At 42.8% G+C, this 24851-nt stretch overlaps 2 protein-coding genes across 12 annotated transcripts in view; one reads left to right on the forward strand and one right to left on the reverse strand.

Moving 5' to 3' along the window:
- P4HA2 (prolyl 4-hydroxylase subunit alpha 2) overlaps window positions 1-24851 on the reverse strand; it is a 231618-nt gene that overhangs the window by 93585 nt on the left and 113182 nt on the right. For 3 of the 11 annotated variants that reach the window (XM_056575042.1, XM_056575043.1, XM_056575039.1), the window contains exons 1-2: window positions 17915-18026; window positions 4579-4686 (exon numbers count right to left, since the gene is read on the reverse strand). In XM_056575042.1, coding sequence (XP_056431017.1) covers window positions 4579-4686; window positions 17915-17960 — 154 coding nt within the window. In that variant the 5' untranslated portion in view covers window positions 17961-18026. Of the gene's footprint in view, window positions 1-4578; window positions 4687-4785; window positions 4825-11621; window positions 11694-17914; window positions 18027-19616; window positions 19632-24851 lie in introns of those variants that run through there. The other 8 variants (XM_056575045.1, XM_056575044.1, XM_056575046.1 and 5 more) reach the window with 5 other exon arrangements.
- LOC130367477 (uncharacterized) overlaps window positions 22566-24851 on the forward strand; it is a 98154-nt gene continuing 95868 nt past the window's right edge. Inside the window, exon 1 of the mRNA XM_056569900.1 lies at window positions 22566-22677. The gene's annotated coding sequence lies outside the window, so the exon portion shown is untranslated. The remainder of the gene's footprint in view (window positions 22678-24851) is intronic.

Here is a 24851-nt window from a genome sequence, read left to right on the forward strand (position 1 = left end):
AAAACATAATTGAACCATATTTCACTGTAGGTACTGTGTTCTTTTCTTTGTAGGCCTCATTCCGTTTTCAGTAAACAGTAGAATGATGTGCTTTACCAAAAAGCTCTATCTTGGTCTTCTCTGTCCACAAGACGTTTTTCCAGAAGGATTTTGGCTTACTCAAGTTCATTTTGGCAAAATGTAGTCTTGCTTTTTTTATGTCTCTATGTCAGCAGTGGGGTCCTCCTGAGTCTCCTGCCATAGTGTTTCATTTCCTTTAAATGTCGACAGTTTGTGCCGACACTGTTGCTCCCTGAGCCGACAGGACAGCCTTAATATCTTTAGAACTTGTTTGGGGCTGCTTATCCACCATCCGGACTATCCTGCGTTGACACCTTTCATCAATTGTTCCCTTCATTCCACGTCCAGGGAGATTAGCTACAGTGCCATGGGTTGCAAACTTCTTGATAATGTTGAGCACTGTGGACAAAGGCAAATCTAGATCTCTGGAGATGAACTTGTCACCTTGAGATTGTAGATATTTTTCCACAATTTTCATTCTCAAGTGCTCAGACAGTTCTCTTCTCCTCTTTGTGTTGTCCATGCTTAGTGTGGCACACAGACACATAATGCAAAGACTAAGTGAACTTCTGTCCTTTTTATCTGCTTTCATGTGTTATTTTTATATTGTCCACACCTGTTACTTGCCCCAGGTGAGTTTAAAGGAACATCACAAGCTTGAAACAATCTTATTTTTCCATAATTTTGAAAGGGTGCCAATAATTTTGTCCAGCCCATTTTTGGAGTTTGGTGTGACATTATGTCCAATTTGCTTTTTTCCCCCTCCTTTTTGTTGGTTTAGTTCCAATACACACAAAGGGAATAAACATGTGTATAGCCAAACATGTGTTACTGCAATCCTTTTCTGTGAGAAATACTTCATTTTCATGTCAGGGGTGCCAACATTTATGGCCATGATTATCTATATCTATATCTCTATCTATCACTCCAGGCTTCTCTACATACTTGGGAGGACTGTTAACACAGAGGGGGACTGGTTGCCAGAGACCCCTCTGATGATAAGTTATTGTCGGGGGAAGCACATGGTAGCATACATCACTTATAGTCTCTGCACACAGTACTACTTTTTACAGGAGACAGGCTCCATTATAGTCTGGAGTGCCGAGTGGGGCAGTGAAGTGTACTACCTCACGCTTATGTATCTTTACCTAATCTAACTATCATTCGGAGGGGGTCTCAGTAATGACATGTCAGAAGGTAATTTAAAGGACTGTAATACTTTAACCCCTTAACAACGCAGGACGTAAATGTACGTCCTGGTGAGGTGGTACTTAACGCACCAGGACGTACATCTACGTCCTAAGCATAACTGCGAGGATCGAAGCGATGCCCGGATCATGCGCGGCAGGTCCCTGCTGATGATCGCAGCCAGGGACCCGCCCGTAATGGCGGACACCCGTGATCCTGCGGATGTCTGACATTAACCCCTCAGATGCCATGATCAATACAGATCGGCATCTGCAGCATCGCGGTCACTAAAATGGATGATCGGATCGCCTGCAGCACTGCCGCGGCGATTCGATCATCCAGCACGGAAGACAGAGGTCCCCTCACCTGGCTCCGCTGCCTTCACGGCGTCTTCTGCTCTGATCTGCCTTCCCGCAGACCAGAGCAGAAGATGACCGATAATGCTGATCAGTCCAGAGCAGAAGATGACCGATAATGCTGATCAGTGCCATGTCCTATACATAGCACTGAACAGTATTAGCAATCGAGTGATTGCTATAAATAGTCCCCTATGGGACTATATAAGCAAATATGTTATCAATAAAAAGTACAGATCACGGCGCATACCGCCCTCATATCGCCGCTTATACGGAAAAATGAAAAAGTTATAGGTCTTCAAAATCGGGGGATTTTAAACATACTAATTTGGTTAAAAAGTTTGTGATTTTTTTTTTTTTTTTGAAGCACAACAGTAATAGAAAAGTATGTTATCATGGGTATCATTTTAATCGTATTGACCCAAAGAATAAATAACACACGTCATTTTTACCGTAAATTGTATGGCGTCAAAACAAAACCTTCCAAAATTAGCAAAATTGTGGTTTTCTTTTTAATTTCACCACACAAATAGTATTTTTTTGGTTGCGCCATACATTTTATGGTAAAAGTGAGTGATGGCATTACAATGGACAACTGGTCATGCAAAAAACAAGCACTCACACTAGTCTGTGGATGAAAATATAAAAGTTATGATTTTTTGAAGGCGAGGAGGAAAAAAACTAAAAACGTAAAAATGTAATTGTCTGCGTCCTTAAGGCCCAAATGGGCTGCGTCCTTAAGGGGTTAAGTAACTATAAAACTATTTAACATTGTTAAAAATAAAATTTTAAAAATTCCTAATACTAGTAGTCTGAAGACAAACTATAAGGTTTACTTTAATGGATGAAATTCAGGCAATGTACGAGCCGGGTGTGCAGATTGTGTAGTACACAGGCAGTAGTAATTACAGTACATACACACACCACAGAACTGAATATGCATTGCTCAAGAAAACTTTAAATAAGCAAGGAATACAGTGGCTTCTAAGCTTGATCCCTGTAAATGTCAAGACCTATAATTTATTACATCAAAAAGAACAGATCGATGTTTATTTTTAGAGCCTTGATGAGAAGAAGACAGTTCTAACAAATCTCAAAAATGCATTTAAGAACTAGAAAAGAAATGTGGCAAGGAAACGGAAGGGCCTTCATTTACATACTGCCAATTATGTGCCCATGGCATGCAAGAGAGGGCAGCAAATGCCAGGCTAATTATAAGGTCACTGCTAAATGTGAAATGCCTTGCCTTCCACAAGGGCAGCTGTTAATTGTTAACTGGATAAATCAGCTGAATACATGAGCAACATGATCACAGCTAAGTGCCAAGAAAGGTGTGCCCAACATTCTGATCAGGCGACATCTCTTGGCTATATCTCAAACCATGCCACAGCTCCACTAGCTCTACTGCCCCAATTAGAGAAGAGCAAACTTACAGTAAAATTCGATTCATCACGAACTTCTCGGCTCGGCAGTTGAGGACTTATCCTGCATAAATTAGTGGGCTGGAAAAGGTGGATACAGTCCTAGGAAAGAGTCTCCTAGGACTGTATCCACCTTTTCCAGCCCACCGAAGCACCTGAAAGCTGAACTAATTTATGCAGGTTAAGTCATCAACTGCTGAGCCGAGAAGTTCGTGATGAATCAAATTTACTGTAAGTTCGCTCATCTCTAGCCCCAATCTATGACTGCTGCAGGAGGATTCTTAGGTCATAGCCAAGTGTAAAGTTTCCATAATTTTTTTGGGGGATGGGGGGGTGTTCTTCACCAAGTTTATCCGTGTCTTAGCTGCTATTGTGAGGGAGAGCAAAATCTGATTTCACATTTCATAGTGTAGCATTACATGGTCAATTGTGTAAGGCTGCATTCACACCACGTTTTGTACATACGGGTGCCGGATCCGGCGGGGGGAGGGGCAAACCGGGTGCTCCCGTACCCCAGCCGAATCATCCCGTGACTCCATTTACTTTAATGAGCCGACCTGAGTCAAACGGTGAATCCAGTCTGCTCAGTTTTGACCCGTATGCGGTTTTGTGACCGGATACTACGGTCCAAAACCGCATACTGGTCAAAACTGAGCAGACCGGAGTCACCGTTTCACTCCGGTCGGCTCAATAAAGTAAATGGAGTCACGGGCTGATTCGTCTGGGGTACGGGAACGCCCGGTTTGCCCTTCCCTCGCCCCCCCCCCTCTCCCACCCCTGCCGGATCCAGCACCCGTATGTACAAAATGTGGTGTGAATGCAGCCTTACACATGTCCAAGCTTCACGTCTCCTGGTTAAGCACAAAGGGGGAGATTTATAAAAACCTGTCCAGAGGTTAAGTTGCTGAGTTGCCCATCGCAAGCAATCAGATCATTTCTTTCATTTTTGCAAAGACCTCTGAAAAATGAAAGCAGCAATCTGATTGGTTGCTATGGGCAACTCAGCAACTTTTCCTCCGGACAGGTTTTGATAAATCTCCCCCAAAGTCTGTCTCTTGGTTAAGTACAAACCACCTTCCAAGTAGTACTTTTTGAGTGTATGCAAAGTGAAACTAATATAGTTAGAAAAAGACAATGACAGATACACATAAAGACATTATTCTAATGCAGTATTTTGCACCTAATTTTAGTCAAAAACAGAAGGGGAACAAACACGAGAAAAACTAAATTGAAAAGATTTTTCTATGTTATGAGCCCACTCCTGGTTAAAAATACTGATCAAAATAAGGCTCAAAATACTATGAGTGCACATAGCCTTAAAGGGGATGTCCATCAAAGACAACTCCCTTACAAAACACAGCTCCTTACCGGTGAAACTCAACAGAATCAAGTATAGTTTTTATTATGCACATAAAACGTGGTTGCACCAAGTGACCCATAATGATCTTCAGATTACAGTGGCAATCTTTACTAGAAAAATGGTGTGCCTGTTAGACACTTTTCAGTATTACTTTAGTGCAGCTTGAAATGCAACACTAAGTAAACATACATACCGATTGAAGTGAAAAATTCTGCATGTACCTGCCATTGGTACAAGATGTTGGTGAGGAGCATCAAGATGCCAAGGAGGCTCTTCATCTTTATAGATGACAAGAGGATGTCTGTATAAAGAGAAAACAAAAAGTGGAGTCAGGCAAATGTGTGGAAAATATGAAAAATAAACTTCTAATAAGAGTAAAATAAGAACACTGTAGGCTTACATGGCATCATCAGGTAAGGGGAGCCGGCTCACAGAGCTTTCCTACCAGGCCTGCCCCCGTAAGGACGATAGAAAAGTGCAGGCACCGCTGCCTTCTGAGTGCTCACTCCCACTGGCAAGTTCTCATGTCCTAGTGACGAGTGAGTGAAGACATTTAAATATTCATCTTGGGGGTGAGCTGGGTAGGGAACATTAAAGAGGTAGGGGAGCTCAGCCAGCTGACTCCCTGCCTCCATTGCGCACAGCAGTGCAACAGAAGACAAAACGGCCATAACTCTGTAACTACAGTAGTCCCTCAAGTTACAATATGAATTGGTTCCAGGACAACCATTGTATGTTGAAACCATTGTATGTTGAGCCAATAACTCTATGGAAACCTGGTAATTGGTTCTGAAGCCCCAAAAAGTCATCCAAAAATAGGAAAAAGTGAGAATTAAAGAAAAATAAGTAGATAAATAATACAGATAAAGCAAATCATTACATATAAAAGTAAGAAAGATCTGCTGGGAGCTGTAAATCACTGTCAGCGTATCCCAACCAGGGTGCCTCCAGCTGTTGCAAAACTACTTCCATATCCCAGCATGCCCGGACAGCCAAATGCTGTCTGGGTATGCTGGGAGTTGTAGTTTTGCAACAGCTGGAGGCACCCTGGTTGGGAAACCCTGGTCTATGTAGAGGACAGGAGCTTCTTCAGGGTCCTGTACAGTACAGTGTCCTAAAAAAGTAACATGGAGCCTCCCTCACCTGGTGTCCAAAGGAGCAGCTAACCCTGGTACAGGTAAAGAGTACAGAACATGTAATACCTCCCTGTACTGTAGGGAGGCGCTACCAGACCCCAGTCAGTGCATGCACTTCAGTAATACAGGGGTTTTATCAGTAAATGTCCATTCTGATTGGTCAGTTCTTCCAGCCATTGACATGTTTCACAGATCTGGACTGTCTGTACATTGTATGTTGAGTCTGGTTTCAAGTTACAATGGTCCAGAAAAGACCATTGTATGTTGAAACTATTGTATGTTGAGGCTATTGTAAGTTGAAAGATCACTGTACTACACAGATTAATGTAAGTAACCCTTTTTTTAGAGCTGTTCATTCACACTATAAGCACAACAGCTCGGTTACCAAGCAGCTTGGTGACAGGGAAAGACCCAAGAAACAGAACCAGTCCACCTGCATCATCCATGGACCAGTAAAGGGCTTAACACCTTGCAAAGACACATACTGCATTTTACGACGTACTATATACCATTCTCTTCATTGTGGAATAGAAAAAAAAATGACAACTACAAGAGTTAGCAGGGAAAATGGAAAATACTCTGAATACCAGTGCAGATCTTTAATACTGTATTTATGATCTGTGGAAACCTGGATAACTACAGTCACTGAAGGAGAGCAACTTATAAAAGGAAGACTAGAATATTACAAGACATCACTTTATATCTGTCAGCTTATCTTAACACAGGTTGACAGACAAATGCCCACAATACGCCCTTCCGCTACCTGAGCTTAGTTCAGTGAACAAGGTGCTCTCCGGAGCTTCAGGTAACTTGTCTTCACGATGACACATTAATCCGATCTTCTGTGTATATAAAGATGCAGACGCTGAGAATTTATTAGCTGTATCTACAGTCACACAGAGGAGTGATGCATCATGGAATATTGCTTGCCCCAGGAGACACATTCTCTCTCAATCAGACTTGACAATAACTTGTCAGAACAAATCTATCCTGTGCAGCAGAGGACTAAGCGGGAGTCTGGCCAGCACAGCACATCCAGCACTCTCTCCTCTGGAAGACACAGAGACCCTTTATCACACCAATGGTGACCACTTCAGCTTCTCCAGAAGAGCAGGCACAATGCACAGTATACATCGAAAATGTCATTGCAGAGCACACCATTAACTGAATAGAAAAGGGAAGGGCATAAGACAAGACAATAGATCCAAGCTAGATATGGAGCACAGGAAGATATTCCAACACGTGGCAATGGAATTAAGCACACTAGCGCTATGTATACTATACTTTCTTCTATACTAAAACTAGAAAACCCAGTTTCCCTACATCTGTAGATCCTCATGTGCAAGCATTTACGCGAACCAAATGCCCTACCAATATCTTCTAAAGACGGCTCTTGATCCAGCACTGTCATAAACCCCAGTGATCTTTATAGTAACATACACCTGTCAATAAAACCCATCCTTGTGCTACCATCTCCTCCCTGGCACGTTTCAAGATCATGTGTGCCCTTACTCAGAGTGCGTTGTACCAGTAAAAGGGTAAAAGTTCCTTACAGGGCACCCGTCAATGGTTTTATGCTGCCCGATCAGTAGGGAAAGTGATCCTAACACAGTAGAATTCATCTGAAACATTCAGGTATTTAAGAGTAATGATAGTTTTAAGAAACCGCTGGGTATTGTAGAAGTACTCCAGTCATTGGGGAGGAGAACAGCCACCGGGGACCATCCTAATGACTACTTACATCGTTCCAATCTGCTTTTTAAAACTATGGTTCCTCTGAAACAACAACCGAACCTTTCACAGTAAATAATAGAAAGTCAAGACCACTTACTCCATTCAGGCAGCATAAAACCGCTGACAGGTTTCCTTTCAGGCACATGTATGCTTGGAGATGGTAGAATGACAATGGTTTTAATAGCAAAGTTGTTAAAATAAATGTTACCAAATTTTTATCACTGTACTGGGTCAATTGTCTAGTTATATAATATACTTTCTTCTATCCATAATTCATCAAGTCCATGTTTATACCTAGCACCTGCTGCATTGCTAAGGAGATTCATTATGTCACGATTCATATGCATTACCCAGCATGGACAAAATACACTCACTGAGGAAGATTAACGAAAACCTGTGTAGAGGAAGTGTAGGGCAGTTGCCCATAGCAACCAATCACAATGCTATCATTTTTAAAAAGTCCACTGAAAAATGAAAGATTTGATTGGTTGCTATTGGCAACTGCACTACAGGTTTTGATAACTCTCCATCATTTGCCCCGATAGCTAGTAGAAAATTGGCAGTCGGCAGGACTTACACCCTTTATGCAACAGATGGGGGCAAGCAACTGGATACTGTCTCTGAATGCACTCAAAAAAATCCAGTAAAAAAGTTCCTTTAAAAGGGTCTTAGAGAAACTTCTAGAACCATTTACCAAGTGAACATGATCATAAGGACAATTCCATTTTAATCCAGAAATAGAAATGTTCAGTAACTATAGGGTGGAGAAGATTAATAGGAAGGGGCATACAGTGCCTTGCAAAAGTATTCACCCCCCTTGACTTTTTTTCGTATTTTGGTGCCTCACAACCTGGAATTAACATGGATTGTTTGAGGATTTTGATAATTTAATTTACAAAACACACCCACAAATTTGAAGTTTTAATTTTTTTATTTATTGTGAAGCAAACCACAAATATGACAAAATAACAGAAAAAGTCAATGTGCATAACGATTCACTCCCCTAAAGTAAATACTTTGTAGAGCCACCTTTTGCGTCAATCACAGCTCCAAGTCGCTTTGGATAATTCTCTATGAGCTGGCCACATCTGACCACTGGGATTTTTGCCCATTCCTCGTTGCAAAACTGCTCCAGCTCCTTTAAGTTGGATGGTTTGCACTTGTGAACAGCAATCTTTAACCCCTTAAGGACTCAGGGTTTTTTCCGTTTTTGCACTTTCGTTTTTTCCTCCTTACCTTTTAAAAATCATAACCCTTTCAATTTTCCACCTAAAAATCCATATTATGGTTTATTTTTTGCGTCGCCAATTCTACTTTGCAGTGACATTAGTCATTTTACTCAAAAATGCACGGCGAAACGGAAAAAAAAAATCATTGTGCGACAAAATCGGAAAAAAAAACGCCATTTTGTAACTTTTGGGGGCTTCCGTTTCTACGCAGTGCATATTTCAGTAAAAATTACACCTTATTATTCTGTAGGTCCATAGGGTTAAAATGATACCCTACTTATATAGGTTTGATTTTGTCGCACTTCTGGAAAAAATCATAACTACATGCAGGAAAATGTATACGTTTAAAAATGTCATCTTCTGACCCCTATAACTTTTTATTTTTCCACGTACGGGGCGGTATGAGGACTCATTTTTTGCGCCGTGATCTGAAGTTTTTATCGGTATGATTTTTGTTTTGATCGGACTTTTTGATCACTTTTTATTCATTTTTTTAATGGTATAAAAAGTGACCAAAATACGCTTTTTTGGACTTTGGAATTTTTTTGCGCGTACACCATTGACCGTGCGGTTTAATTAATGATATATTTTTATAGTTCGGACATTTACGCACGCGGCGATACCACATATGTTTATTTATTTTATTTTTTTTACACTGTTTAATTTTTTTTTATGGGAAAAGGGGGGTGATTCAAACTTTTATTAGGGAAGGGGTTAAATGACCTTTATTAACACTTTTTTTTTACATTTTTTTTTTGCAGTGTTAGAGGTCCCATAGGGACCTATAACACTGCACACACTGATCTCCTATGCTGATCACTGGCGTGTATTAACACGCCTGTGATCAGCATTATTGGCGCTTGACTGCTCCTGCCTGGATCTCAGGCACGGAGCAGTCATTCGTCGATCGGACACCGAGGAGGCAGGTAAGGGCCCTCCCGGTGTCCGATCAGCTGTTCGGGACGCCGCGATTTCACCGCGGCGGTCCCGAACAGCCGGGTCACTTTCAGTTTCACTTTAGAAGCGGCGGTCAGCTTTGACCGCCGCTTCTAAAGGGTTAATAGCGCACATCGCCGCGATCGGCGATGTGTGGTATTAGCCGCGGGTCCCGGCCGTTGATGAGCACCGGGACCGAAGCGATATGATGCAGGATCGCGGCGCGATCCCGCTTCATATCGCGGGAGCCGGCGTAAATATACGTCCTGCGACGTTAAGGGGTTAAAGGGGAACTCAGGTGGAAACAAGTAGAAAACAAATGTTTTCAAATCAACTGGTGCCTGAAAGTTTAAACGGATTTGTAAATGACTTCTATTAAAAATACCTAATCCTTCCAGTACTTATTAGCTGCTGTATAAAACAGAGACATTTGTCAATTTATTTTGTCTGACAACAGTGCTCTCTGCTGACACCTCTGTCCGTATCAGGAACTGTCCAGATTAGAAGCATATGCCCATAGAAAACCCTCCTGCTCTGGACAGTTCCTGACACAGACAGAGGTGTCAGCAGAGAGCACTGCATACACACATGCTGGCTGTGATTCCTGTTTCTTTTTCTGTTTATGTCTGCTATTCTTCATTCTTACTTGATATATCTTTATTTACCTAGAGTTCATAAGGCTCCAGACCTTATACTCCTATGGTTTATGTTGATTTTGGAATACTTCCATTTGCAAATCATCTCCAGCTGGTGTGCTATTTCTGTAGGTGTGCTTTATTATTTATATATCCAACACAAGCTCCACCATTCATCTGTATCTGCCTATGGTTTGTGCCATACTCATTATCTTTTACACATGTATTTGTCATTTTATTTGTTGAACTAATAAAGCTTTGGTGGGCGGCCGTCTCTTGTCAGGTTTGCTGTTGTGCCATGTTCTTTCCATTTGGTTATGATAGATTTGATGGTGCTCCTGGGGGATCTTTTTTTTTTTAATAACCCAACCCTGACTTGTACTTCTCAACAATATTGTCCCTTACTTGTTTGGAGAGTTCCTTGGTCTTCATGGCAGTGTTTGGTTACTGATGCCCCTTGCTTAGGTGTTGCAGGCTCTGAGGTGTGTATATGTAATGACAGATCATGTGACATATAGATTGCACACAGGTGGACATCATTTCACTAATTGTGACTTCTGAAGGTAATTGATTGAACCAGAGCTTTTTATGGGCTTCCTAACAAAGGGGGCGAATACATACGCACATGTCAATTTTCTGTTTTCTATTTCTAAACAATAGTTTTATTTATATATTTTTCTCTTCACTTCACCAACTCAAATTATTGTGTTCTGATCCATCACATAAAATTCAGATTAAAGGACAACTGCAGCGGCATTACACTTATCCCCTATCCACAGGATATGGGATAAGTGTTTGATCGCGGGGGGTCCGACCGCTGGGACCCCCCCCGATCTCCCTAACGGGACGCCGCCATACACGCTCATGGTGAGCGCTAAGGTGCCTAGCGTCGACCTAGAGGTCGACGGTGACGCCCCGTCTCCTCCCAGTCCCCATACATCTCTATGGGAGAGGCGGGGAGGCAGCATTCGTGCCTCCCCGCCTCTCCCATAGAGATGTATGGAGGAGGCGTGCCGGCTGCAACGTCATGCTGCGGCTGGCACGCCCTCTGCACGTGAGAGCCGCGGCCCCGTACAGGAGATCGCCGGGGGCCCCAGCGTTCGGACCCCACGCGATCAAACACTTATCCCCTATCTTGAGGATAGGGGATAAGTGTTTGTAACGCTGCAGATGTCCTTTAAGAGAACATTGAACTTAAAGGGGTACTAAGGCTCTAAGTCATCTTATCCCCTATCCTTTGGATAGGGGATAAGATGTATTAGGGTCGGAGTACCCCTTTAAGGCTGTAATGTACCAAAATACGGAAAAAGTCAAAGGGGGATAATACTTTTGAAAGGCACTGTATAATATATTTTAATACAGTTCTAACATATTCAGTCTTAAGTCTGGTGAAAACTCGCTCTGTTTCTCCTACTATTCTCCTGGGTATAAGTCAAACATAAGTCAGTGGTCTTGGTGATCTCATTCCCAATGAATGCATCTCCAAGTAGTACTTAACTCATTAAAGTCAGCGTCTAAATGCGCCTGTAAGGAATAATGTTAGACAGAAAGAAAGGAAATCCTTACCCATTCTATGTCAACTCACTCTACTGTTTCGGTATTAGATTGCAGGCCATGTAGGTGGAAACGGTGCTTATACCTCCATGCACGTGGCATAGCCGTGTACTGTACACTATAATAGTGCCTTGTCTCATTCATAAATGGTTTCCTTCAGTTTCCAGGAGGTTAGTGAAGTTCAAGCAGAACACAGACACTTTAGACTAGAGACCCCCTCCCCCTATCTACACATATTTCTGCCAGTAAGGACTAGAAAGACTATAAATAAGTTATAATGTGACTGGAGAACTGCAGCTTTATTCCAGACAGTGTAATGGAAGGTTAACATCTTTGAAGTCATCCTCTGAGACCACATTGTGATCTGTACAGAATACATGTATACACCAGGGAGGCTTGTCGTATGCTTGCTCCTACAGATAAATGGCTACTTACATAGAACAGGGGCCATGTTTATCAATCTGTCCTAGACAAAACAGGAGAGATTTGTCCACAAAAACAAAAAATTTAAGCTGAGCTGTGATTGGTTGCTGTGGGCAAAAATCACAGTTTTTGTCTATGACAGATTGATAAATCTATGCCTTAGTCATTAATGGAGATTTTCTTTCTGTTGCACGCCCTTGAGAAATGATTTGGTTATATTTACACGTATTGTATACACTGTGGATTTCAGGCACATGCATGCATAGCCTTAACCTCTTCAGGACCCATGACGTATGCATACGTCATGTCTTTTCCTGGTCTCCGCCGCTCACCCGGCGGAGATCGGAAGCGGATCCCTGCTGAAATCCTTCAGCAGGGATCCAGGGCAAACGCAGAGGGGGGCCATGTATGCCCCCCATGTCGGCGATCGCCGCAAATCGCAAGGGAAATCGCCCTTGCGATCTGCGGCGATACCGGGCTGATCGGGTCTCTGGGACCCGACCGCCCGGTAATTTCGCATGATCCCGGCTGTCACAAACAGCCAGGACCATGCTAACGTATAGGAGCGAGGTGGCAAGCCTGCCACCTCCTCCTATTCCCTGCGATCTGTCGGTTAGTTAACCGACCAATCGCAGGAGGGGGGGGGCGGTTACTTCCTCCCGTCCTGCCCGGCCCCTGAAAGTCCGGAGAGGACAGGAGGAAGACCAGAGGACGCGGCGGGGGACGGGGGAGTGCTGGGGACCGGCCCCGGTACTTACCTCGTCCCTGAAGACCCGGATCCAGACGATGAAGATGGCGGCGGCGACAGGTGAGTAGATCTTCAGCCGCGGTCGGGCCCTTTACAGCAATGCACGTCGCCGTAAAGCAACATGCATTGCTGTAATGGGACCCTGTAAACTACAACTCCCAGCATGCCCAGACAGCCCTTGGCGCCTGGGCATGCTGGGAGTTGCAGTTTTGCAACATCTGGAGGTCCACAGTTTGGAGACCACTGTGCCCTTCCAGATGTTGCAAAACTACACATTCTCAGCATGCCCTTACTGTCCAGGCATGCTGGGAGTTGTAGTTCTGTAACATCTGGCCCTTCAGATGTTGCAGAACTACAACTCCCAGCATGCCTGGACAGTTTTGGCATACTGGGAGTTGTAGTTTTGCAACATCTGGAAGGGCACAGATTGGGAACCACTGTATTAGTGGTCTGCAAACTGTAGTCCTCCAGATGTTGCAAACTACAACTCCAAGCATGCTGGCAGTTGTAGTTCGGCAACATCTGGCTCTAAAGATGTTGCCGAACTAATACTCCCAGCATGCCTGAGAATGTTTGGGAGTTGTGGTTTTGCAACAACTGGAGGCACACTGGTTGGGAAACATTGTCTGTTTCCTAACTCAGTGTTTCCCAACCCGTGTGCCTCCAGCTGTTGCAAAACTATAACTACCAGCATGCACTGATAGACTGTGCATGCTGGGAGTTGTAGTTTTGCAACAGCTGGAGGTCCCCCCCTTGTGAATGTACAGGGTACATTCACATGGGCAGGGGGCTTACAGCGAGTATCAGGCTGCAGTTTGCGATGCAGTTAATTTTGCGCGGCAGCTCAAACTCGCAGCGGGAAAATCGCTGTAACCCCCCCCCCGCCCGTGTGACTGTACCCTAAAAACACTACACTAACACAAAAAATAAAAAGTAAAAAACAGTACATATACACATACCCCTACACAGCCCCCCTCCCCTCCCCAATAAAAATGAAAAACGTCTGGTACGCCACTGTTTTCAAAATGGAGCCTCCAGCTGTTGCAAAACAACAACTCCCAGTATTGCCGGACAGCCGTTGACTGTCCAAGCATGCTGGGAGTTTTGCAACACCTGGAGGCACCCTGTTTGGGAATCACTGGCGTAGAATACCCCTATGTCCACCCCTATGCAAATCCCTAATTCAGGCCTCAAATGCACATGGCGCTCTCACTTTGGAGCCCTGTCGTATTTCAAGGCAACAGTTTAGGGTCACATATGGGGTATCGCCGTACTCGGCAGAAATTGCCTAACAAATTTTGGGGGGCTTTTTCTCCTTTCACCCCTTATGAAAAGGTGAAATTGTGGTCTACACCAGCATGTTAGTGTAAAAAAATAAATTTTTTACACTAACATGCTGGTGTTGTCCTATACTTTTCATTTTGACAAGAGGTAAAAGGGAAAAAAGCCCCCCAAAATTTGTAATGCAACTTTTCCCGACTACGGAGATACCCCATATGTGGGCGCAAAGTGCTCTGGGGGCACACAACAAGGCTCAGAAGGGAGAGTGCGCCATGTACATTTGAGGTGATTTGCACAGGGGTGGCTGATTGTTACAGCGGTTTTGACAAACGCAAAAAAAAAAAAAAAAAAACACATGTGACCCCATATCGGAAACTACACCCCTCACGGAATGTAATGAGGGGTGCAGTGAGAATTTACACACCACTGGTGTCTGACAGATCTTTGGAACAGTGGGCTGCGCAAATTAAACATTTTGACACCAGTGGGGGGTAAATGCTCACTGTACCCCTTGTTACGTTCCTCAAGGGGTCTAGTTTCCAAAATGGTATGCCATGTGGGTATTTTTTGTTGTCCTGGCACCATAGGGGCTTCCTAAATGCGACATGCCCACGAGCAAAATTTGCTCTCAAAAAGCCAAATATGACTCCTTCTCTTCTGAGCATTGTAGTTCGCCCATAGTGCACTTCATGTCAATTTATGGGGTACCTCCATACTCAGAAGAGATGGGGTTACAAATTTTGGGGGCTATTTTCTGCTATTAACCCTTGCAAAAATGTGAAATTTGGGGGGGAAGCACACATTTTATTGAATTTTTTTTTTTAATTTTTTACATATGCAAAAGTCGTGAAACACCTGTGGGGTATTAAGGCTCACTTTATTCCTTGTTACGTTCCTCAAGGGGTCTAGTTTCCAAAATGGTATGCCATGTGTTTTTTTTTTTGCTGTTCTGGCACCATAGGGGCTTCCTAATTGCAACATGCCCCCAAAAAACCATTTCAGAAAAACGTACGCTCCAAAATCCCCTTGTCGCTCCTTCCCTTCTGAGCCCTCTACTGCGCCCGCCGAACACTTTACATAGACATATGAGGTATGTGCTTAGTCGAGAGAAATTGGGCTACAAATAGAAGTATACATTTTCTCCTTTTACCCCTTGTAAAAATTCAAAAATTGGGTCTACAAGAACATGCGAGTGTAAAAAATGGAAATTGAATTTTCTCCTTCACTTTGCTGCTATTCCTGTGAAACACCTAAAGGGTTAAAATGCTGTCTGAATGTCATTTTGAATATTTTGGGGGGTGCAGTTTTTATAATGGGGTCATTTGTGGGGTATTTCTAAGATGAAGACCCTTCAAATCCACTTCAAACCTGAACTGGTCCCTGAAAAATTGTGATTTGGGAAATTTTGTGAAAAATTGGAAAATTGCTGCTGAACTTTGAAGCCCTCTGGTGTCTTCCAAAAGTAAAAACATGTCAACTTTATGATGCAAATATAAAGTAGACATATTGTATATGTGAATAAAATAAAATAATATTTGGAATATCCATTTTCCTTACAAGCAGATAGCTTCAAAGTTAGAAAAATGCAAAATTTTCAAATTTTTCATCAAATTTTGGGATTTTTCACCAAGAAAGGATGTAAGTTACCAAAAAATGTTACCACTAAGTTAAAGTAGAATATGTCACGAAAAAACAATCTCGGAATCAGAATGATAACTAAAAGCATTCCAGAGTTATTAATGTTTAAAGTGACAGTGGTCAGATGTGCAAAAAATGACCGGGTCCTAAGGTGTAAAATGGCTGGGTCCTTAAGGGGTTAAAGGGGTATTCCAGGCAAAAAAAATGATGATGTCACGTCCCGGGAGCTGTGCATGATGGGAGAATATCCCTTGCATGATGGGAAAATATCCCCATAGGAGCTGGACAGCTCCCGGGACGCGAGTCATCAGAAAGCAGTTAGACAGAAAACAGCAACTCAACTTCAGAAGCTAATAACTATTGGAAGGATTAAGATTTTTTAATAGAAGTAATTTACAAATCTGTCTAACTTTCCGGAGCCAGTTGATATATAAAAAAAAAGGTTTTGCCTGGAATACCCCTTTAATGCTCAAAAGATTTTTCTTACCATAGTATATGATGGCATCACATGGTCATGGCCCAACAGTAGAATAAATGTTTAGAATGAAGGGGCCATCGTGTTAGTTAATGGGTACCTGCCTATGTAAAATGTATTTTTAAAAACCTGTATGCATTTGTTAAAGTCAAATGTGATGATAAGGTAAAATTTGGGCTCTCACTGTTGTTAAGCCCCTGGGAGCCTTCATGATGTACAGTTATTTTCCATTCTTACCTTTTCAGGGGTTGGAACCAAAGCTCCGTTATGTGCCAGTAGTACATAAACAGGACTTCCTCCCAAAGTTGTCCGGCCAATCACAGTACAGCACCTACTCATTTCTGCTATGTCATAATGACATAATGCTATAAAAAAAAAATGCACTGGAGAGAACAAGCTGCCACTGCGATGATGGAGGATTTACAGTACACTACTATTGATGGCTGGTGTTAGGGGTAATTGATGCAATGTGTGTGATTAGAAAAGAAACAGCTGCAGAACAACAAGGAACATATTACACTAAGCACTTAACTGGTGATGGGGATAAACCTGCAGATTAAAAAAGGGAGGGTGAGAGTTTAAAGGAAGCAGCACTGAGTACATACAGTACTACATACCTGTAGTGGCAGACAGGCTCACGGATTGTAGTTAGCCCAGATGCTTTCTATCCTACATAAAAGCACTAACTAAACATTTAATTAAAGGAAAACTGTCACTTGTTTTCTCCCCCACTATCCACAGGTACTGGTGGATAGTGCGGGAGACGCTGATTAAAATGAGCCCTACTTTGCCCGGATCTGCGCCGCCGTTCTCCCACAATTGTTGTTTTATTATCTGTTGAAATCTTCCTGTAACTGGCATGGGTGGGGCTTTGGCGCTTAACTGGCACTAACGTCAGTGCCGCTTATCAATATTCATACCCCCCAGTTAGGAGCTGCAAAGAGAGGGAGAACTGGAGGGTGGGGGGATGAATATTCATAAGCGGCGCTGACGTCAGTGCCAGTTAAGCGCCTAAGCCCCGCCCATGCCAGTTACAGGAAGATTTCAACAGATAATAAGCTACAATTGCGGGAGAACGGCGGCGCAGATCCGGGCAAGGTAGGGCTCATTTTCATCAGAGTCTCCCGCACTATCCACCAGTACCTGTGGATAGTGCGGGAGAAAACAAGTGACAGTTTTCCTTTAACTTCATATTGGTTTCTTTTGGTCTTGCTGTTACCTCGCAGCAAGTTGACAGTACCAAAATCTTCTCCAGCTAAAAGGACAGCAGCATAAATGATGGCTTCCTATCTACTAACAAAAAATGACTCAAGGCACCGACAGATTGTGCAATATGCAGTTCTTACGTGATTTTTCAAGTCTCTGTTTTTCTAATCATAAAAGAGTCATGAATAAGAAAAATCGAAAAGATCACATTAAGTTTATGAGCTGGCAGAGCAACCGTTACTGATCACATCTGTTAAAAACTGCCACAACTAGAGTAATATGGTACTGATGAAAATAAGAAAAAAAGATAAATAAAAAAATAAAAATACTGTAAGTAAAATCGATGGAGACCAAGAATGCCTGCTTATTACAGGACTACTGAAAGACCCTATACATATTCTAAGAATTGCCAAACAACTCATACCCTTGCATTAAAGATGGACAAGTGTCAAGGACCTACCTGTACCTAAGTTTTTGGGTTTACTAACTTCTAAGGATTTTTATTTGTCAGAACACAAATATCTTTAGACTCACTTTTGGAAGAGTCAATGTGGCTCACAGATTTTATGGTATTTTCCATCCCCTACCTATGACCTTGTCAGGATATATATTGGGGGAGATTTATCAAAACCTGTGCAGAGGAAAGGTTGCTCAGTTGCCCCTAGCAACCAATCAGATTGCTTCTTTCATTTTGCAGAGGCTTTGTTAGAAATGAAAGAAGTGATCTGATTGGTTGCTATGGGCAACAGGGCAACTTTTCCTCTGGACAGGTTTTGATAAATCTCCCCCATTATCCTTAAAATTCCATACAGGTTTGGATTTACTCATTCTTGAGATAGTTAAACAGGTCCAGGAGTATGAGATATGGGAGATGCTTGATAGTGTTCTCATAGTCCTCTCCATGATGTCGTTAGCATATCAGGACACTACAGAGGAACTTCCTCAGGTCAAAGCCTCCAGCCAAGTGCACATGTAGCGGTCACTGCCCAAAGACTTTACCAATAACTGGTGCGGTATTTAAACTGTTAATGGCGGCAATCACTGTGTAATAGAATTGAACACTAAATCATGTAAAGCAACCACCTGGCACTGCTGGCAAGACGTGCAGATCTCCAATTTCTTGCCGAGTTATACATGCCACCAAACTTTAAAGGGGTATTCCAGGAAAAAACTTTTTTATATGTATATCAACTGGCTCCAGAAAGTTAAACAGATTTGTAAATTACTTCTATTAAAAAATCTTAATCCTTTCAGTACTTATGAGCTTCTGCAGTTAAGGTTGTTCTTTTCTGTCTAAATCCTCTCTGATGACACCTGTCTCGGGAACCGCCCAGTTTAGAAGCAAATCCCCATAGCAAACCTCTTCTAAACTTTCCCGAGACAGGCGTCATCAGAGAGGATTTAGACAGAAAAGAACAACCTTAACTTCAGAAGCTCATAAGTACTGAAAGGATTAAGATTTTTTTAATAGAAGTAATTTACAAATCTGTTTAAATTTCTGGAGCCAGTTGACATATATAAAAAAGTTTTTTCCTGGAACACCCCTTTAAGGTTTTTTTAGTACTTTAATATTGACTGCCTCCCCTTAGGCTGCTGTGTCTGGTAGTGCAGCTTACCGCAGCTCAGTACTATGCTAGGGCTACAGGGCAACATGTGTTACATGACAGCAAATTACATGTAAGTTGCGCAATCAAAATAATCGTGTGATTTGAAGACCACTTGCTATTGCAAGTTATAACTTACCGGTAGCTGTTAAAAAAAAAAAAAAAAAAAAAAAAAAGCCAAATCGCTGAAAATTTATAGGCAAGTCGTAGTTGCGTGCGACTTGTGACCATATTGTGGGCACTTCATGTAACAAATTGCATCAGGACCACATTTACGGGTCCTTGTATAAAAACCCATAATATGGACTCAAATACGAAGCTCAATGCAACACACTGTAAAACAGAAAATGTTCTGAAAAGAAGACAACGCATGCTAGTAAAACAAGTACAGTGATCCCTCAACTTACAATGTTTTTTTCTGGACCATTGTAACTTGAAACCAGACTCCACATACAATGATGCTACAGACAGTCCAGATCTGCGAAACATGTCACAACTGGAGGAACCGACCAATCAGAATGGGCATTTTACTGGTAAATCACCTATATTACTGAAGTGCATGCACTGACTGGCTGTCTGGTAGCGCCCCCTACAGTACAGGGAGGAACTACAAGTTCTGTACTACTCCTTACCTGTGCCAGGGTTAGCTGCTCCTTTGGACACCAAATAAGGGCGACTCCATTTGGGACACTGTGTGTACTGTATAGGACCCTGAAGAAGCTCCTGTCCTCTACATAAACCATTGTTTTCCAACCAGGGTGCCTTCAGCTGTTGCAAAACTACAACTCCCAGCATGGCCGGACAGCCGTTGGCTGTCCGGGCATGCTGGGAGTTGTAGTTTTGCAACAGCTGGAGGCACCCTGGTTGGAAAACACTGACAGACAGTGATTTACAGCTCCCAGCAGATCTTTCTTTTATATGTAATGATTTGCTTTATCTATATTAGTTATCTACTTATTTTTCTTTAATCATCACCTTTTCCTATTTTTTATGACATTTTGGGCTTTCAGAACCAATTACCAGGTTTCCATAGAGTTCTGGTCTCAACATACAATGGTCGTCCTGGAACCAATTAATATTGTAACTTGAGGGACCACTATATGTTATTTTTGAGCCTCAGATACACTGTGTTAAGCATCAAAGTCCTAAAAAAGTGCCCCATTATATACTGTGGATACACACTACCAGAACATCTGATGGGCCAGCATCTGAGAAGCGTGCCCTGCTCTGGACACACTGTGGTTTTTTTTTGTGTGTTTCTAGGGGGTGGTCATTTTTATTTATTTATTTATTTATTTTTTAATTGTTTTACCCACCCTGTTTGCCCAGTTTGCTTTGCCCAGCTGTTAAAACAACAAACCCAACTTACATGACAGTAGAACTACATTCACCCAGTTGTATTCTTATCAGTACAGTGATCCCTCAACTTACAATGGCCTCAACATACAATAGTTTCAACATACAATGGTCTATTCTGGACCATTGTAAGTTGAAACCAGACTCAACATACAATGCTACAGACAGTCCAGATCTGGGAAACGTGTCAATGGCTGGAAGAACTGACCAATCAGAATGGGCATTCACTGGTAAAAACCCCTGTATTACTGAAGTGTATGCACTGACTGGTGTCTGGTAGTGCCCCCTACAGTACAGGGAGGTATTACATGTTCTGTACACTTTACCTGGGCCAGGGTAGCTGCTCCTTTGGACGCCAGGTGAGAGTGACTCCATGTTACTTTTTTGGGACACTGTGTACTCTACAGGACCCTGAAGAAGCTCCTGTCCTCTACATAGACCAGTGCTTCCCAAGCAGGGTGCCCCCAGCTGTTGCAAAACTACAACTCCCAGCATGCCCGGACAGCCTTTGGCTGTCCGGGCATGCTGGGAGTTGTAGTTTAGCAACAGCTGGAGGCTCCCTGCTTGGGAAACACTGACAGACAGTGATTACAGCTCCCAGCAGATCTTTCTTGCTTTTATAGACTTGCTTTATCTATATTAGTTATTACTTATTTTTCTTTAATCCTCACTTTTTCCTATTTTTGGATGACATTTTGGTGCCTTTAGAACCAATTACCAGGTTTCCATAGAGTTATGGTCTCAACATACAATGGTCGTCCTGGAACCAATTAATATTGTAACTTGAGGGACCACTGTATTTCTAAGCAAAACCAGGAAAAGGAAAACATAGAATGGAAACATCTGAACCCCTTCAGTTTTTCGGACCCATCGCTAATAGCTGAATCATCTGGTTGGCTCTAAATTTTATGTGGAAACAGCACAAGTTTATAAGAGCCAAAAATCCTTTACTCACATGGGACTTATCTGTAACCTTTTCGGCAGGGTCCTAGTACTTATCATCTATCACTGTAAGGCCATGTTCACACTGTACACTGTGGACTTTTTTGCATAATCCGCACCTAAAACTCTGCTTTCTGCTGCCGATTGGCCAGCGGATCAGAATGCGGAATGTCCCTCCTATCATTTAATAGCAGGAGCCTGCACCTTTTTAACATTGTATCCACTCAATAAAAATGCAGATCCCTCAGTGTGTGAACATGGCCTATAACTGTAGAATAGCTCTCTCTAATAAACTAGGCCCTGGAATCCGGTTCATGTAAACAGACAGCTCAGACATAAACCATCGCTGAGGGGAGGAACTCTCACGGATCTGTGCGGCTGGCAAGTGACAAAAATCATCTGGAGCTACAAAAAGTTAAATAATACCCCCATCCCCCTTCTATAGTCCAAACAGACATCCCTCAAATGGGAACTGCAGCAATATTAACAATTTTAAAATTGTTCCCCTCCGAAAACACTAAAATGCTTCAGAATTGCTACAGAGTGAACACAGCCTAATACCCATCGACATCTACCGTCACCATGTACGATACAGATCTGCCCTAAGATCTCCACACACTACTGTGTTACCAATATGGAAAGGTAGTCAGCAGTACAAGTCCATCTAGCCGTCTATTAATGTCTCATGTAATGTGCTCACAATCCTATCTCCAGAAATCCCATCTGTGAGGCATAAACTGCCTGCATCATCAATTTCCCCGCCAAGAGCCATTCATCTCTGCTAATAATCACAGCCAGACAAATCCGAAAGTTTTCAAAGAAACAAGATGAAGCAAAGTGACTGAGGCAAAACAGTCGAGCCCCCCCCCCCCCCCCAACCTATTTCCACAAGACTAGATCTGACTCAGTCACCGCCTTTAAGGAATTAAATGAGCTCATAAATAATAAGGGGCTATAGAGTTCACAGATGTTCTGTACATAAAGAGATTTGATTCTTCTACATGATCGGGACGAATACAAACTAGATTAGATGTATTCACTGGCAGGTAGCAGAGATAAGAGAAACAAATACAAATGGTTCAAGAAGCTCATGCGAGTGCTTCCTCCGGCTGATCAGATCAACCTGAAGCAGTTCTCATCAAGCCCTTGGCCATGGGGTATTTGTTGTAGGGGTAAGGGCAGCCCCCTAGCAATAGCTGGTGGGTTTAGGCGTCTGTCTCCCAATCTCAGCGGGAAAGTGAAAACTGAGTGTCGTGCGCCTGCAGGGACTCGGTGGTCACATGATCCCGGCTGAGGCAGCTCTTGCGCTATCAGAGACCACGCTCTGCAAACCCCTGAATCCAGCCCTGACCATGACAGATATGAGGGAGCCACCATCAAAAAGCCTTGCGTGAGGTATAATAAAGTGGTAACAAGACAGACATGACAGTAAACCCCTTCACACCTTTCCATATGGATTTCAGGCTAAACACAAGCTTGGCCCAGATTTATCAAACTGTGTGAGAGAAAAAGTGGAGAGATTTTTCCACAGCAACCAATCACAGTGCAGCTAATGAGCTCTGGTAAAGTGAAAGCTGAGCGGTGATAGGCTGCTGTGGGGAGAAAAAAAAATAAAAAAAAATTCTCTCAGAGTTTGATAAATCTGGGCCCTTAAAGGGGTAGTCCAGTGGTGAAAAACTTATCCCCTATCCTAAGGAAAGGGGATAAGTTTGAGATCGCGGGGGGTCCAACCGCTGGGGCCCCCTGTGATCTCTCTGTACGGGGGCCAGGCTCTCCGGCCAGATAGCGGGTGTCGACCTCTGCACGAAGCGGCGGCCGACACGCCCCCTCAATACATCTCTATGGCAGAGCCGGAGATTGCCGAAGGCAGCGCTTCGGCTTTGCCATAGAGTTGTATTGAAAGTTGTGCGGAGGTCGACACGCCCCCTTCCCACAGGCTACTGGGGCCCCATACAGGAGATCGCAGGGGGCCCCAGCGGTCGGACACCCGCAATCTCAAACTTATCCCCTATCCTTAGGATAGGGGATAAGTTGTTCACCACTGGGTCACCACTGGACTACTCCTTTAAGGTGTTTACCTTCAAATCTCATGAGGGTCATTGGTCTCCAATTCACACGAAACGGACAGAGGAGAAGAAGCTTACCTCAGAATCCCCCAGCAAGAGTCTTGGCTTCTTAAATAGGTTTAATCAAGACCTTATTAATTTGCCAGTGGAGGTAGATTGGGAATCTGAATTTATTACCTTCTCAACTGCATCCTCAGAGAGGGGCTGAAAGAGGAACACCTGATGCTCAGAGTAGGACTAGCCAGCCATACTCTTCCTTTCTGTCAGCAATTCCTGTAAAATAACTGAATCACCAATGGACCCCATGCAAGTAAATGGGGTCCGTCGGGAGCCTATAGCAGCCGTTTGCATCAGACCCATATTAGGGTTCAATTGGCTCAACAACAAAAAAAAGAGCCTTAACGGGTCGGATGCGAAACATCAACATCAACGAGGCCTTACTCTCAGAGACAAGCCATTTAGGACTCATCAGATCAGGTTTCACTCCACTTTAGTTTAAGGAAGGGGTCTCAAACTGGTGGCCCTCCAGATGTTGCAAAACTTCAACTCCCAGCATGCCTGGAAATGCCCAAACAGCCATTGGCTGCAGCTAATGGCAGCCGGGCATGCTTGGAGTTGAAGATTTGCAACATCTGGAGGGCCACCAGTTTGAGACCCCTGGTTTAAGGGAATGTGTCTTCAGAAAATGACTGTTTTAAATCAGAATTATATGTTAACCATATATTTTTGGTTAAGAATTTAGCATTTTACCATCCATTTTAGTTTTTTTATAATAATCCTGAAATCTTGCAGTTTCCATTCTGGCCACTATATCTATAACTAAGCTAACACTTCCTGTTCTGTACAGATCATTTCCCAGTAATGTCTTTTTTCTGAAGAGCACAGTAATATGTGACACCAGTAGAGAGATAACACTGGATCCACCACCATTCACAAGAGAAATCAGCATTCCTCCTTGGTCTCCAATTTATGTGAATGGGACAGTCCTTTCTCAGTCTATTGCTGTCTATGTTTCCTTCTGTAAAGCATACCATTATATGCTGAAGAAAAAAAAAAAAAGCTCATGCAAGATGGCAGCCACTGTATAAATGCACAAAAAAGAAGAGAACATTTTTTTTTTACGAACAGAAACAGATTAGATAAAATAAATAAATAAATAAATAAAAATGTTTCAGTATCTAGCTCTAATCATGAAGAAAAAAGTAGACTGCACATTCCCATTAAGGAGGATGAGCTGGTGCTTAGAAAATGTATTGGGATTCCTGACCTCCTGGCTTTACTAGTCCTTGAGATGGGCCCATCACTTTATCCATTACTGGCAGATACGATGGGTCCACTTTTATTTATGGTGACAAAAGCAAAACAAAGAATGTTGTCTCCAAACCCTTAATATATGGTCCCTATTATCATCCAAATTAGCCTTACTTGAAGCAGCCAACAAAGTAGTACTTATGATTGGTCAATCTTTTAACTATGTGACTAAAGTTAGGGTAGACTTGAAAG

This window comes from Hyla sarda, chromosome 4, assembly GCF_029499605.1.
Source record: "Hyla sarda isolate aHylSar1 chromosome 4, aHylSar1.hap1, whole genome shotgun sequence".
In the NCBI taxonomy this organism is placed as follows: domain Eukaryota; kingdom Metazoa; phylum Chordata; class Amphibia; order Anura; family Hylidae; genus Hyla; species Hyla sarda.